General features: G+C 41.9%; 1 protein-coding gene across 2 annotated transcripts in view; it reads right to left on the bottom strand.

Annotated features, from left to right (window-relative positions):
• Nucleotides 1-13,829, bottom strand: part of IL31RA (interleukin 31 receptor A) — a 35,645-nt gene extending 21,816 nt beyond the window's left edge. For both annotated transcript variants that reach the window (XM_053931856.1, XM_053931855.1), the window contains exons 1-4: nucleotides 13,754-13,829; nucleotides 2,408-2,489; nucleotides 1,592-1,888; nucleotides 74-194 (exon numbers count right to left, since the gene is read on the bottom strand). In XM_053931856.1, coding sequence (XP_053787831.1) covers nucleotides 74-194; nucleotides 1,592-1,888; nucleotides 2,408-2,459 — 470 coding nt within the window. In that variant the 5' untranslated portion in view covers nucleotides 2,460-2,489; nucleotides 13,754-13,829. The remainder of the gene's footprint in view (nucleotides 1-73; nucleotides 195-1,591; nucleotides 1,889-2,407; nucleotides 2,490-13,753) is intronic.
• Nucleotides 13,830-14,996: the final 1,167 nt, after the last annotated feature.

The following is a 14,996-nucleotide window of genomic DNA, read 5'->3' on the forward strand; positions in this document are numbered from 1 at the left end:
AGTCAGGATGAGAGAGGAAGAGGACTGGTTGCCACATCCCAGCAACCCAGTGCCCAGTATATCTAGTACTTACAGTTTTCGGTAAAGAGTATAGTTTGTTGTAAAACTTGTTTCTCTTCCTGCATTCCAGGTACAGGTAAGGTTAACATCATAGAAATAAATGCAAGAAATATTTTCTGGCATGTCTGGACGAACTACAGTGACAAAGGTTAAAAAAAATCCAGTAAAAATATGTAACTTTATGTACACCTGATTTTGTTGGTCAAAAAGCAATTAAGGCAAACTTCATTCAGTGTCCTCATAGCGCTTCATTTTATCATCCCTCACTGCCCTCAGAACTCCTCATAAAACAAAAGTCAAAACCACTCTTTCTTACCCTGAGGAGACAGCAAGATTTTCCCCAACTATTTCTCAGAAATACTGTACTAAGTGTGTCTAAAGGCAGTAACTCTAACTATCATATATCAAACCATTGCATACACTGTCTTGAACATCTAAGCATATGCACACCCTGTCTCCCCTCTGCAACACACCTGTAGTTTCAGGTGAGTCCAGAAAGTAAGAGGAAAACAAAAAAAAACCAGCAAAAGCACAAAAAAAAAGACATTCTGACTGAGAGAACTCTTTTTGGTTCTCTCCCAGAATATCTAATTGTTTACGCTATGAAAAACCCAAATCTGAGAAATCTGCACAGCGTAAAGAGTGCAGAGGACAAGTTCCTGGGAAACAGATCTGTGTGACCCCGAAGAAAGCACTAATTATCTCTCTTTATCTTATAAGCAAGATAGCACAAAGGAAACAATCTTCTGCAATCTCTGTGGTCTGAAGTCATCCATAAAAATGTAACACTAAGAGACTTTTTTGTTACAGCTCAATTTCTTCACTGTTAGAAGAAATTGGAGTAGAAGAGAAATGTGTCCAGTGAAATGAACTGGTTGACAAAGCCCTCTTTTAAAAACAGTATTTTTCTGTCTCATTTAATAGTACTGTCAAAAGATCTTTCCTTTATCAACAAGCTTACAGCACATTAAGCTTTGCAGACATGCAAGACCTTTTGCTGGATTTTTTTCTACAGATGTTTTGGTTTTATTGCTTCTTTATTAGAATGGGACCCCCAGGCATATGTTAGTATACTCTGGACTTAATCTGTTCAATAAATTAGAGAATTCAAATACATATTTTAATGTTCTGCATAAGAAAGCGTAATTATAATTTCTTTAGAAGAGAGGATTAGAAAGGAAATCCTCTCTAGAGAAAGTTGAAGTTGGCTAGGCTAGAAAGAAGACATAACCAAAGGAACAGATCCACTACCTTTGGAACTCAACAAAAACTTCAGCTGTGCATAAGTCAGGGTCAAAGAGGTTACAGACCTGTGTCAGTAAGGAATGCTAGCAATTTCATGCTTTGTTTCAGAAAAAAATACATATGTGTACATATATATATATGTGTGTGTGTGTGTATATGTATAAATACATGTGTTAAATACATGTGTTTTAAAATAACACAACCAAAAGTAGCTTTTTTTAAAGTAAAATTATTATAGTAAGTTGTTAAAAAGAGTTAAGATTATTTTTTCTGCCTTTCTACTTACAGCCAGATTTAACTTCTGTGTGAACTAAAGGTAGTTCCGTGTCCAAGTACTTCATGAAACATTCCACATAAGCTGTGCTGTAAGTGAAATTATAGATGGTTATATTAGATACAGTCTCATTCACAATGTTATAGTTTTCTGGAGCAATGAATTCATCATTCAATTTCCAGATGATGTGGCTTGCATTTCTCTGTGGCATGTAGCTCTTCCTAAGAACACAGGATAGTTCCAGGGAGGATCCTCTTTCAATTTCAGGAGATGAAGGAAAAATGTCAGCATCTCTGATAGAGTTTTCATCTAAAAATAAAATCAAAGACATTACATAGCCATATTCCTCTTAAAATACCAGTGGCAAAATGGTAAGTTGTTTTGTTGTCTACAGATAATTTAATTTTTTTTTTCATACAGAAGTCAAATAAAATGCCCAGTTAGTCATTCAAATCAGACAATCCTGTTTAAAATGCAGTTCACATTAATTACCGTATTACACTAGGTTTTACATTAGAGTGATATTTCAACAACTTCACAGAAATAATGAGGAAGCTTCCACTCAGATTCTTTTCTTCATTTAGGGCTATTAAAAAAGTAAGTCTGGTACTTTAAGCCAGTTTTTTCTAAAACACTTGTATCTGTAAAAGATATGCATGTAATTTACATGTATTTATCATTACTACTTATGATATCCAAAAATATGTTAAACTAATAAGGCTAAAATTTACAATAAGCTGCAATATATTTCAGAACTCTACAAAATTTCATTTGGAGAATGTTACCTTTTCTTATGGCAAGACAGGTGCTAATAATCTAGAAACATACCTGCCACAGAGCTGCAGAACAGGACAAACATCCAAATCAAATTGCTGAACATTTCCTTCTCAGTAAGTATGGGCAGAAAATGCTGTCATAAAATAAAAATTAAAATTACATTTTTTATTTTTAAAAGTAAAGATGCCCTTTTAATACTTTGTTAGCATTTGTGTCAGAGTTAATAATGTTATTCAGCTTTCCTCACTGGTATTCAAGTGAAGTATTGCTTTGTCTAAGTGTTACTTTCCTGAACAATGGAGAAATTTGATGCAGTTTTACTAATACAAGTTGCATGCATTTCCAATAGGAAATAGAAAGATAAGTGTACCTAAAACACTGCTGAGGGCAATCCAATCCACACATGTGTTTAACCTTCCAAGAATCATGGTAAGAAATGTATCTCCATTCACTTGACATTCAGCCTAGTCTTTTCTAAGCAGCTTCATCTAGCAAATTGTTTTGAAAATGAAGGCTCTTGAAGGAGAAGGAATGATCTGCCTAACTTGTTCATCACCTCCTAGAAAAGAAATTGTTCAGGAAGTGAACAACAGTCCAGGTCACCTTTCATCCAAAAGAGGGTGAATTCATATTGGATTTTTCCAGTTTTGCCCCTGACAGCAGACCTGAGTGCAGTCTGCAAAGACAAAAGAAGTCACCTGTCTTTGCCTTTCTTTTTGAAGAACTACTGAACTACTGTGCAGTCAAATAACCTCAGACTCTATGTAAAGAAGGAGGAAAGCAAAGTAGTAGACTGATTTCTTCTAAAAGGACAGGGTTCCTTCCAGAATCTAGAGTTCCATATGAAAATAATTACAAAAATCGTTCTCCTTGCCTTGAGTACTGCTTTTAGCACTTACAGAATCACAGAATGTTTGTTTGGAAGGGACCCCTACAGACTATCTGATCCAAACTTACACAGGGCCTCCTAGAGCCAGCTCCCCAGGACCATGTCCAAACAGCTTTTGAAGATCTCCCATGATGGAGAGTCCACAAACTCCCTGGGTAACCTGCTCCACTACTCACTCACTCTCACAGCAAAAGAAATATTTCCGGATGTTCAGAAGGAACATCCTATGTTTCAGCTTGTGCCTACTGCCTCTGGTCCAATCACTGGGAAGATTCTGGCTCTTTGCACCCTCCCCTCAGGTACCGATGAGACCTCCTCTGAGCTTTCTCTTCTCCAAGCTGAATAGTTCCAGCTCCTATTTGGCAGATGCTTCAGTGCACAAATCATCGTTGCAGCTGTTCCCTGAGCTCTCCCTGGTATGTCCATGTCTCTCTTGCTATCGGGAGTCCAGAACTGGACTAAACACTCCAAGCGTGGGCTCAGCATTGCTGAACAGAGGGACAGGATCACCTCCTGCTGGTTTCAGTCCTGCTGGTTTCAGTCCTAACACAGCTCAGGAAATCAACGTTCTTTGTCACAAGGGCACATTGCTGGCTCATGCTCTATTGGGTGTCAGGGACTGCCAGAGCATTTTCTGCAAAGCTGCCCTCCACCTGGTACTGGTCTAGGGTTGTACCTTCCCAGATGAAGGATTTGGCACTTCTCCTTAATGAACTTCATGTAGTCCCTGCCAGCCCATTGCTCCAGCTTGCCAAGGTTACTGTGGACAGTAGCTGAACCCTCTGGCTTGTTAGTCACCCCTTCCAGTTTTGTTGTCATCAGCAAACTCACTGAAGGCAGGCTCTGCCAGAGCATTCTAATACATAACATTAATGAACATGTTGAATGGGAGAGGATTCAGTATTGCCTGCTGGGGTACATCACCAGTGATTGGCCTCCAGATGGACTTCACCACTGATCACCACCCTGTGGGTCCATTTATTAAGCCAGTTTTCAATTCACCTCACTGCTCATCCAGCCCACGCTTCATCAGCTTGTCTGTAAGAACCCGTCTAACAGTGGCCCAACTCCAGCATGAATGGCAACCCACACTACTCCTTTGGCTAGTAAGTGTAAGATTTGCCTGTAGAAAATAGAGGTGTCCCCTTCACCACATGAGAGCCTAGAGCTCAGTATTCCTACTTCCTGGACAAGTAGTTCTAGTTACTATGCTCATAAGCAACAGGTAGGTATTTTGCAGCTAGTTGGGGTCCATGTTTCACATTAGGTTTTCAGATTTGTCTGGAATTTCAGCTCTCCATCAAACCTGTGTCTCAGGAGAGCTCCAGGTAGGAGGCAAGTACTGTCTCCCTAAAACAGGCACAGCAGTAGCTGTGTAAAGTATCTCATCCTCCCCCAGGTTTAGATAATGCCAGGAAGCAGGAGTGCACCAGGTCACTGGACAGAGATCTAAGTGGGATATAGGCAGTAGGGGTTATGCCTATACAACCTATATAACACCTATGCGGGGTTCTTCCCACAAAAACTTGGATTTGCTAAAAAATTAAACTTTACAGCAATCTAAAAGAGGAAAACATGGTAAAAACAATGCATTAAGCTCAGTTTCTGTCAGAAATCAACTTAAATATTATTTTAAGTTTGTCTTGGGAAGCATTTTATATAGTTTAAGGCTCTGACAGTAAAAAACAGGAGAAAAAATTAAAAGGACATGTGGGATACAAAGAAAAATGAGGAGGGGTTTGTCCAGTGACATACTCCTAAAATATAGCAGTAGCAAGATGTGTACCAACAAGAAACAAAGCCAGTACATAAAGAGAATATATTAGTACGTATTCATGTAGGGTGTATGTTCTTGTTCTCAAAGAAGTAAAGATGAATTACACTATTGATGGCAATAAAAAAAAAAAAATTGTTCCAAGTATTCTGTACCAGCACAACACCAGAAGCTTTTCTCATTGCCCTTGATGTCTCTGGCCAGATTTAATTCCATCAGGACTTTTAGCTTTCCTAACCTGATCCCTGACCGCTCTTTGTATTCCTCCCAGGCTACCTGTCCCTGCTTCCACCCTGTACAGACCTACTTTTTGTGTTTGAGCTCATCCAAGCAGCCCTCCCAGTGTTTTTGACCAACTTCTTCTTTGTTGGAATGCATCAATCTTCCTCAATGCTTGAGGAAGATGATCCTTGAATACTACTCAGCTCTTTTGGGCCCCTCTTCCCTCCAGAGCTTTATCCCATGGTATTCTACCAAGCATGTTCCTGCAGAGGCCGAAGTCTGCTCCCCTGAGTCCAGGATAATGAGCCTATTGTCCTTGCTGCCCTAAGGACCTCAATCAAACTCCAGCATTTCACAGTCATGGCAGCCAAGATTGCGCCTGGGCTTCACCTTCCCACCAGCCCCTCCTTGTTGGTGACAACACAGTCCATCACAGCACTTCTCCTCATTGACTTCACTGTCACTTAGAGAAGGAAGTTACCACCGACACATTCCAAAAATCTCTTGGATTGCCTATGCCCAGCTTTGTTGTCCCTCCAACAGATACTGGCAAGGCTGAAGTCACCCTCATATCTGTCTGTAGAGAGTCTCATCTGCTCAGCCCTCCTGGTCAGGTGGCCTGTAGCAGACCTCTACTGTAATGTCCCCTGTCCTCTGTCCCTTCCCTCCCTTTAACCCTGACCCATCCGCTGTCTGTCAGCTCCTCACCCACCCCAGGCAGAGCGCTGTGCTCTCCAGCTGGTCACTGACATAGAAGGTGACACCATCTCCTCATCTGCCTGCCTGCCCTTCCTAAAGAACCTTTATCCTTCCATTCCAGCACTCCAACCACAGGAACCATCCCACCACACCTCCATTGAGACAAGAAGATCACAGCCCTGCAGGCACCTGTGTGTCTCTAACTCCTTGTTTATTCCCCATAATAAGAGATAGAGCTTCTGCTGATATCCTACATGCAGATTTGCTATTTTTGAGGGGATATGAGACAGAAGAGGCCTCATTTCAGCCAAAATAGTTCTGCATTTTCCATGAATAAAGCAAACAAAATTTTTATCACATTCCTTTAACTAGCTCCAGCAATCCCATACTTTTTTAGGAAGGAAATTAAACTCAGAAGCATTGGCAAATCATGAAAACATTTCTGAATAATGCTTAAGCTGAAAATACCACATACCATGACATATCCCATCACAGTGGAGTACAGAACTGCAAGAACAGGATGACCAAGCTGGCTGCAACGTCAAGTTAGAAGCCTTTGAAAAATTCTAGTTTCACATGCACACCAGAAAGCTTAAATAGTCGAAGATTCCATCCTCACTCAGTGGGTGCTCTTCATCCTGTATCTTTTCCCCCATCTTCTAGTTCTTCTCTAGTACTAAGCCATACAATAAGTCACTTCCACTTGCCAAAATAGCAGAAGACTAAAAAAAGTATTTGTACTACAATAGCAAATGTAAGGCATCTGAGTTGGTGAAACAGAGGAGATAACTGGGGAGAGAGACCTCCATGACTTTTCCCAGATGTGAGCTGTTCATTTGGTTCAATCCTCTTGCTTACACTTTGTTCAGTATCAATTAGCAGCTGTTTATTTGGCATGGCAGCTGGTAGTTACTACTTGCCAGAAACCAAGGTAGTGACTTAGCAGGTCACAATGCTGTTCAAATCTTATGTTCTTGTCAGGACACTGATATATGATATGTGATAAAATAGCTCTTAGGCTGTTTACTGAAGAGGTTGTATATGTAAAAGTGATCAAAGAACATGTCTGAGTGAAAATTGCACCATATATGCATAAGTGTTTCACTTAAAGATGCCTATAAAAGCTATCTTCTTCAAGTGATTAAAAAATTGATTCATCAAAGCAAGACCTTTCCCTATATTGTATTTAAGGCCATTTATTAATTGCCCTTCTTCCCCATTTCAGGACATGAAATGTTTTTCCATTCAGATTCTATTCTAGGATTGCTTTTAACTACATGAACTACATGCCTCTGCATACAGTGTAGATGTTACACCAAGAATAAATAACATGCCACATCTATAAATGTAAAGACAACATGTCATGGAGTCATAAAATCACAGAATGTTAAGGGTTGGAAGCCATCTTAAAGACCATCTAATCCTAACCCTCCTTTCCATGTCCAGGAAAGACATGTCCCAGTACACCAGGTTGCTCAAGGTCTTATCCAACCTGGTCTCAAACACTTCCAGGGACTGGGCATCCACAACTTCCCTGAGCAACTTGTTCCACCACCCTCACAGTAAATAATTTCTTCCCAATACCTAATCTAAATTTCCCCTCTTTCAGTGTGTACCCATTCCTCCTTGCCCTGTCAGTCCTGTTCCTGTCAGAGAATCCCTCTTCAGCTTCCCTGTAGGCCCCTTCAGATACTGGAAGGTGTCTGTGAGGTCTCCACACAAATCCTCTCTTCTCCAGGCTGAACAGCCCCAACTTGCTCAGCCTATCCTCATAGCAGGGGTGCTCCAGCCCTCTTACCAACCTCCTGGCCCTTCTCTGGACTTGTTTTAACAACTCCTTGTCAACGTGCTGGGGACCCCAGGGCTGGATGCAGTGCTCCAGTGGGAGCTCATCAGAGCAGAGCAGAGGGGTAGAACCCCTCTCTCAATCTGCTGGCCAAAGCTGCTTTGGATGCAGCCCAGGATTCCCATGGCTTTCTGGGCTGGGAGCACTCACTGCAGGCTCATGGTGAGTTTTTCATCAGCCACTACCCCCAAGTCCTTCCCCACAGGGCTGCTCTCAGTCACTTCTCTGCCCAGCCTGTGGGTGTGTCTGGGACTGCCCCAGTGCAGGTGTAGGACCTTGCACTTGGCCTTGCTGAACTCCCTGAGGTTTGCATGGTCCCACCTCTCAAGCCTGTCCAGGTCCCTGTCATCCCTTCTCTCCCCTGTGTTGATTGCCCCACCCAGCTCAGTGTCATCAGTAAACTTGCTGAGACTGCCCTCGATCCCACTGTCCACGTCACTGACAAAGATATGGAGCAGTATCAGTGCCAGGACTGACCCCTGAGGGACACCACTCATCACTGCTCTCCATGTGGACAAGGAGCTATGACCACAACTCTTTGTGTGTGGCTATCCAGCCAGCTCTTTATTCATAGTGGTCCATCCATCAAATCCATGTCTCTCCAACATAGAGACAAGGATGGCAAGTGTGACAGCATCAAATTCTTTGCTTAAGTCCAGGTAGACAACGGGAGTTGCTCTGCCCTTGTCCACCAAAGCTGCAGCACCCCATCATAGAAGACCACCAAATTTGCCAGGCAAGGTTTGCCCTGAGTAAAGCCATGTTGACTGTCACCAATCACCTCCTTGTTTTCCATGTGCCTTAGCAAAGTTTCAGGAGAATCTGCTCCATGATCTTTCCTGGCACAGAGAAGAGACTGACTGGTCTGTAGTTCCACGGGGCTTCTGCATTCCCCTTTCTTAAAATGGGGGTTATAGTTCCCTTTTTTCAGTTAACAGGGACTTCATTTGACAGCCACAATTTTTCAAAAAATATGTATAGTGGTTTAGCAGCAGCTTCTGCCATCTCCCTCAGGACCCACAGATGAATCTTATTGGATCCCATAGATTTGCATACATTCAGGTTCCTTAGATGGTCTCAGACTTGATCCTCTCCTACAGTGGGTTTAGGGTCTTCATTCTACCAGTCTCTGCATTTGCCTTTCTTCACTTGATTGACATGCCTGGAACTTTGCTGTTAAAGACTGAGGCACAGAAGTTGTGGAGAACCTCAACGTTCTCTTTGCCCAGGGTATCTATGTCTCCCATTTCCTTTTGAAGAGGGCCTAACCTTTCTCTTCCTTGCAACATATCTGTGGACACAAGGTGCACAGTGCCCAGCACAGGGGGACAATCCCTGCCCTGCTCCTGCTGGCCACACCATTGCTGATCCAGGCCAGGCTGCCATTGGCCTTCTTGGCCACCTGGGCACACCCTGGCTCATGTTCAGCTGCTGTCACCAGCACCCCCAGGGCCTTTCCAGCCACTCTGTCCCAGCCTGTGGCTGTTGTGACCCAAGGGCAGGACCCAGCACTGGCCTTAAGTTGAACCTCACACCATTTGCCTCAGCCCATCAGTGCAGCCTGTCCAGATCCCTCTGCAGAGCCTTCCTGCCCTCCAGCAGACCATCTCCTGCCCAACTTGGTTTCACCTGCAAACTGACTGAGGGTGCCCTTGGATCCCATTGTGAGGATCAGCAACAAAGATCCTGAATAGGATGAGGCCCCATAGTGAGCTCTAGGAAACCTCATTAGCAACCAGCTGCCAACTGGATGTGGCACCACTCAGCACTATTCTTTGTTCCAGTCATCCTCAAGACTTGTTAACATCTTTGCTGGACTGTGACAGGAAATTCTTTCCTGCTAAGTCTGACACTCTTCTAACAACTATGAAGGAAGAAGCTGAATAGACACTCCTTTTATTTAGTCTTTACCACCCATTGCTACAGCTCTCCCATGATGGCTGCCATATGGAGAGACAGACCTTGCCCTATCCACAACCAGCAAATGCTGAAAGACAGAAGCCTAAGCCTCTGCTCTAGCCCATTGGGCCACCCAACTGCAATGTTCTACCAAATGAACCTGGAAAATCAATAACCATGAGTTTTCAGAACTCCAAGATTCAAACCCATCAGCACTTACACAAATCCTAGAGGGAAAGAGAAAGGGAAAATGATTCATATATATACTTCAGCATCCTTTTTGGTAACAGGGTGCATCAGATTCATGATCGGTCGGGACTGCATCAAAGGTGAGTACCAGTGAACATCCAAAGAGGAAAACAGAGGCTTTCCTACACTGGTCAGAGAAGACAATTACATGTAAACATAATGGAAGAAGCAGTAAATTTGAGGGACAGCTAATGGGTTTTCTCAACTCTCTAACTCAGACTTATGCACTGACAAGCCCATCCATGGGAAAAATGGCAGACACTGTGATGAAAGATCCTGGGCACACTGATTTCATAATCCACAGTATTTAAGTGAGCTAAAAATAGTCAGTTGAACCTCAGAGCAGGATGAATAGGATTCATATATTTACCTTTAAATAGAACTTGAATGAAACAGGTGTTAGGTGCACTTTCTTCTGGAAAATAAACCTATATGTGTTTTAAATTATGATGGCCTACCAGAAAACTCAATGGTATCATAACCTACTAACACCATTTAAAGTAAATAAATTCAAGCAATGCACATCTATTCAGAAAACTACTAAGATTTCAGAGATATCTGAAGAAGCCGCATCGTGAGGGTCACAAAATTCTGTATCAACTGTTGACCCCAGAAACTTGTTCTAAAAACACAGTAACATCCAAAAAAAAAAAAAAAAAAGAAAAGAAAAGGAAAAAAAATAGAAAAGGAAAAAAAATCATCATCATGTAAAACAGCTTATTAATTTAAAAACTTCAAACCAACTGGAAACTTAAAAGCAGGAAAGCCATTTTTCCTCTTTCAGTCTCTAAATAGCCAGTGTAGGCACAAAAGGATAAGATACTTTTGTTCCAAAATTCTGAAGGACATAGTGACCAGGAAAAGTCAGTTCTGCTAATAACTGCTGATAATAGTTATTTTGCTTACTATATCCTGGAGTTACAGATGCAAAACATGTTTTGAGAAAGCCTTTTTTTTCTTATAATTCAACACACTGAATATTCATACATTATATTATAAAATACTGTTACATTGAAAATTAAATAAAATTTTTAACTACATGAGCTTGATACTAATAGGAGAAAATAGAATATAACTCATTATTCTCTGAACAAGCATAACAAATAAGTCTCTATATAAATCTAAAGGTATAAAATGCTCAGATAAAAAAACTGCAAAAGAGGTGGTTTTTTACTAATTAATGTATTGTACCTCATAAAAACACCCCAGAATTTTTATGGAAAAAGCTAAAGTTAAAAAACAGAAAACAAGATTTACTTGCTTTAAATATGGGTCAGTTCCTTAATTTCAACTATATGATTGCATCCAATTTGCTAATGCTCACTAAAAGAAAGTTCAGGCCATCATAATCACTAGAATTAAATGTTGGTTATATTACCAGACATAATTTTGCTTTCAGGCACTATCCTCCCCTGTTCTTTTTTCACTGACAGAGGAAAAACAGACAAGCTATGGTTTAAAGAGAGTTCCTGTACAGGACTGGTCTTGGAGTAAACCTCCTTCAGCTCATTGTCTGAGTGACTACAAAGTCTATTTGGGCTGCAAGGGTCTACTTTGAGAGATGATTTTGCATCAGATGTTTCAGCAAGTAAGACATTATTAGACAATGGTTGCCTTCATGCTCATTCTTGGTGGAGAACAAACTGTCTTGGTGAGCAAAATGGATGGGCAGAGTAGGAGGATCCATGCACTGAGCTCTAAAGAAACATAGAGCTCTCACTGAAAAGCGGGTTGCCAGATCAAAATCTTTTACATTTGTCAGATTTAGGTGGCTTCAATCTGTATTGTACAGAATACACACCTGTCAGAAAACCAGAAGGAAGACTCTCTCTACTACTTCAGAGCATTAGTTTACCCTTGCCAGTCTTGTCTTTCAAACTAAGAGTAGAACTAGAAATAAAACACACATCTACTTAAATAATGTTAATAAAACATATTTTGGAAGAAAGAAAATATTTTTCTGGACTGTTCTGGAATCAACTACAGCCTCAAAATACAGAATATAGTTATAATCTCTGTACTACTGCAGTGCTGCAAGTAGAAGAACAACAACACAGTGCAGGTAATGCCATGCTCCACACACATGAGAAGGCAAAAGAACAAAAAAAGCACAAAACTTCACTTCCATACTTTCTTCACACTCAAAAAAGATGGCCACGACCCTGAAATGTACCTGTACATGTAATATATTAAATGTCTGAAAAAGATATTTAATCATGTATTTTAGAAAACATTAAAACTCAGACTCATTGCAGCACCATAACCCTGCTGCTTCAGATCAGCTCCTAACTGTTTATATCCTGCTTTTCTTTACAATCTATACTGCAAACTTTATTAACAATACTTTTGTATCTTAGTCAAAACTGCAAGGCAAAACATGGCATGGTAGTGAGAGATCAGGCTCAAAAGACTACTGAACACATTTATGTTTTAACTTCTCTCAGTATGGCATTTTTAAATTGAAAATACCCCCTACAAACACCAAATCATGCAAAAATGCCTCAGGTTTAAATGATTCTAGAAAAATCAAGATCATCTTCAATACTGCAACCTCTGTGATATAAACCCAAAGCTTCCTTCTCCTTTTTTATCCCTTTTGAGACCTCTTTTGTTATGGATTAGCCTCTGACAGAAAAATCTGATCGGACCACTCCATTCTTCCACCCAATACATGAAGCTTCCTTCAAGCACGAAAACATTATCTTGCCCAATCAGTTTCTTAATTCACAAATAGAGTCCAGAATTTGGATTTCAACTATTTCAGACAATCATAGAATCATTTTGGTTCCAGAAAACCATCAAGTGCAACCATTAACACAGTACTGCCAAGTCCAGCACTAACCCCTGTTCCCAAGTGCCACATCTACAAGCCTTTTAAATACCCCCAGGGACAATGACTCCACCACTTTCCCAGGCAGCGTGTTCCAGTGCTTGACAACTTTTTCTGACAAGAAAGCTTTTCCAATATCCAATCTAAACCTTTCCTGGTACAACTTGCAGCTATTTCCTTGTCCGTTGCTTATAACTTGGGAGAAGAGACTGATCCTCATCTCACCACTTCCTTTCAGGCAGTGGTGGAGAGTGTTAAAGTCTCCCCTGAGCCTCCTTTTCTCCAGAATAAACACCCCCACCTCCCTCAGCTGCTCCTCACAGGCCTTGTGCTCCAGACCCTCTACTCCCAAAAGACAAGTCATGCAATCCATTACAGGTGAGAAGGCAAGTGAGACTTCCCCAGTTTAAGCATGAGTGCGTGAAGATGATACTCATGATGGATACATACACAAACACATTACAAAAATATTTTTCCTCAGAAGGCAGAAATTGCAAACACTGAAGAAACCTGGGGCCAGTACATTTAAATCTGATTCAACACTTCAAGAGAATCTGAGTGAATACAAATTAAGCAGAGAGCAATTAAGTAAGAGCTTTTCCTTCTTTTGATGATTGCATAAAATGCAAACATTTTGAGAACTGATTCTTAACCATTACACAGAGAAGGAAAGCCAGTGCCAAGCATCTGTATTGCATTCTTTACAAAATGAGACAAATGCAATGAGCTAAACAGAAAGTTTCAATTCTTCCTATCTCACAAACTTGAAAGAAAGAAACCAAAAGGATCTTTTTTGGCCCGAAGAGACACAGAAGCATGTCCTGCCCCAAGTCTGGGACGAACGCCTGGAGAGATGCGAATGCAAGCAAGCTTCACTGCTAGAGATCCACGCGAGTAACAGTCCGGGGAAGAGTTTCACACTCTCCCACACTTCATATAAATGAACATGAGCAGAGACATTTTCTGCTGAAAATATCTTTTTCACTTACCTCAGCTGCAGAACGGGCGCTTGTTTTAACAGGGGCCTCCCCGCGACGGCGAAGGGACGTACAAAAAAGGAAGTTGTCCGGCTGAGCACAAATAACTCTTTTTCCTGTAATTCTGAAGACCAGAACCCCCCACACCCGCCGCCAGATTTAGCGGTGTCGGACTCAGCTGCAGCTGCCCGCAGGGCGCCGGCCGCCCGCGGGCAGATGCTCTGCCCTACCCGGAGTCCCGACAGGCGCCCGTCCCCGGAACCACCCCGCCGGCCCCTCCGCACCCCGACCGTCCCCCGCCCGGCCCTGCGGCCCCCCCAGCTCCCGGGATGGGGCGGAGCGGGACGCAGCCCCGCCACCGCACACCGCTGTGAGGCGCGCCCGCAGCAGCCTCGCCGCTCTTTTAGCCGGCCGTGCCGGAGTGTACGCAGCGACATTTTGGTGCCGATGAATCAGGTCAAGAGGGTCTTTAAATCGCATTTACACGCGCAGCGAAACAAGGGTGTTGGGTAACAGCCACCGCTGAGGAGCACTCACGCGTAAGCACCTCATGCATCATTTAGGGCACAGGTGGGGGAATAAATCAAGTGGTGATCCCTTTTAAAAGTAATAAATGTATTCCACTTAATGGCTTGGAAGAAGACTGCAGCCATCAGCAACATAACTGACTGCACCAACGGGACTGAAGGAACTTTGCAATTAAGATGCTGTGAAGTTAGTAAATGGAAATCCAAAGTCCCTAGTTAATGTACTCCTACTAAGCACTGACGCTCCTTGCTAAGCAGACACTCTTCAAGAACAGATACTGAATTTTAATAACGCAATCAGTACATCAAGACATCTTGGCCCCAATTCAGGAAGAGATCCATTACAGACAGCAAGTTGTTTATCCTGCACTAGTGTCACACACAACAGAAGCTGTAGATTGACTCGTGTCAACTTCCATGACTTGCGCAACTCAGTTTTTTTCAGGCTATTTTAACACGTAAGCTCAACACCCACTCCAACTTCCAGATCACTCATTAGCCTTCACCCTCTTTAGCTAATCATCAGATTCAGGCAGTTAGGCCGTTTGCTTCCCTTTTTATTTTTGAATGATGTTGCCATCTCCCCATCACCCATAAACTCTGTGTGAAGCTGCATTGTAAACTGCTTTATTGTTTTTAAATTCCCCTTGCTATTTAGAAGTATACATTAGCATGCATAATGATATTTTGAAAACTTGCATTTATTTTACTAAGTTAATAGATATTTT

The sequence above is a fragment of the Vidua chalybeata genome, chromosome Z (genome assembly GCF_026979565.1).
Source record: "Vidua chalybeata isolate OUT-0048 chromosome Z, bVidCha1 merged haplotype, whole genome shotgun sequence".
NCBI classification, from domain to species: Eukaryota; Metazoa; Chordata; class Aves; order Passeriformes; family Viduidae; genus Vidua; species Vidua chalybeata.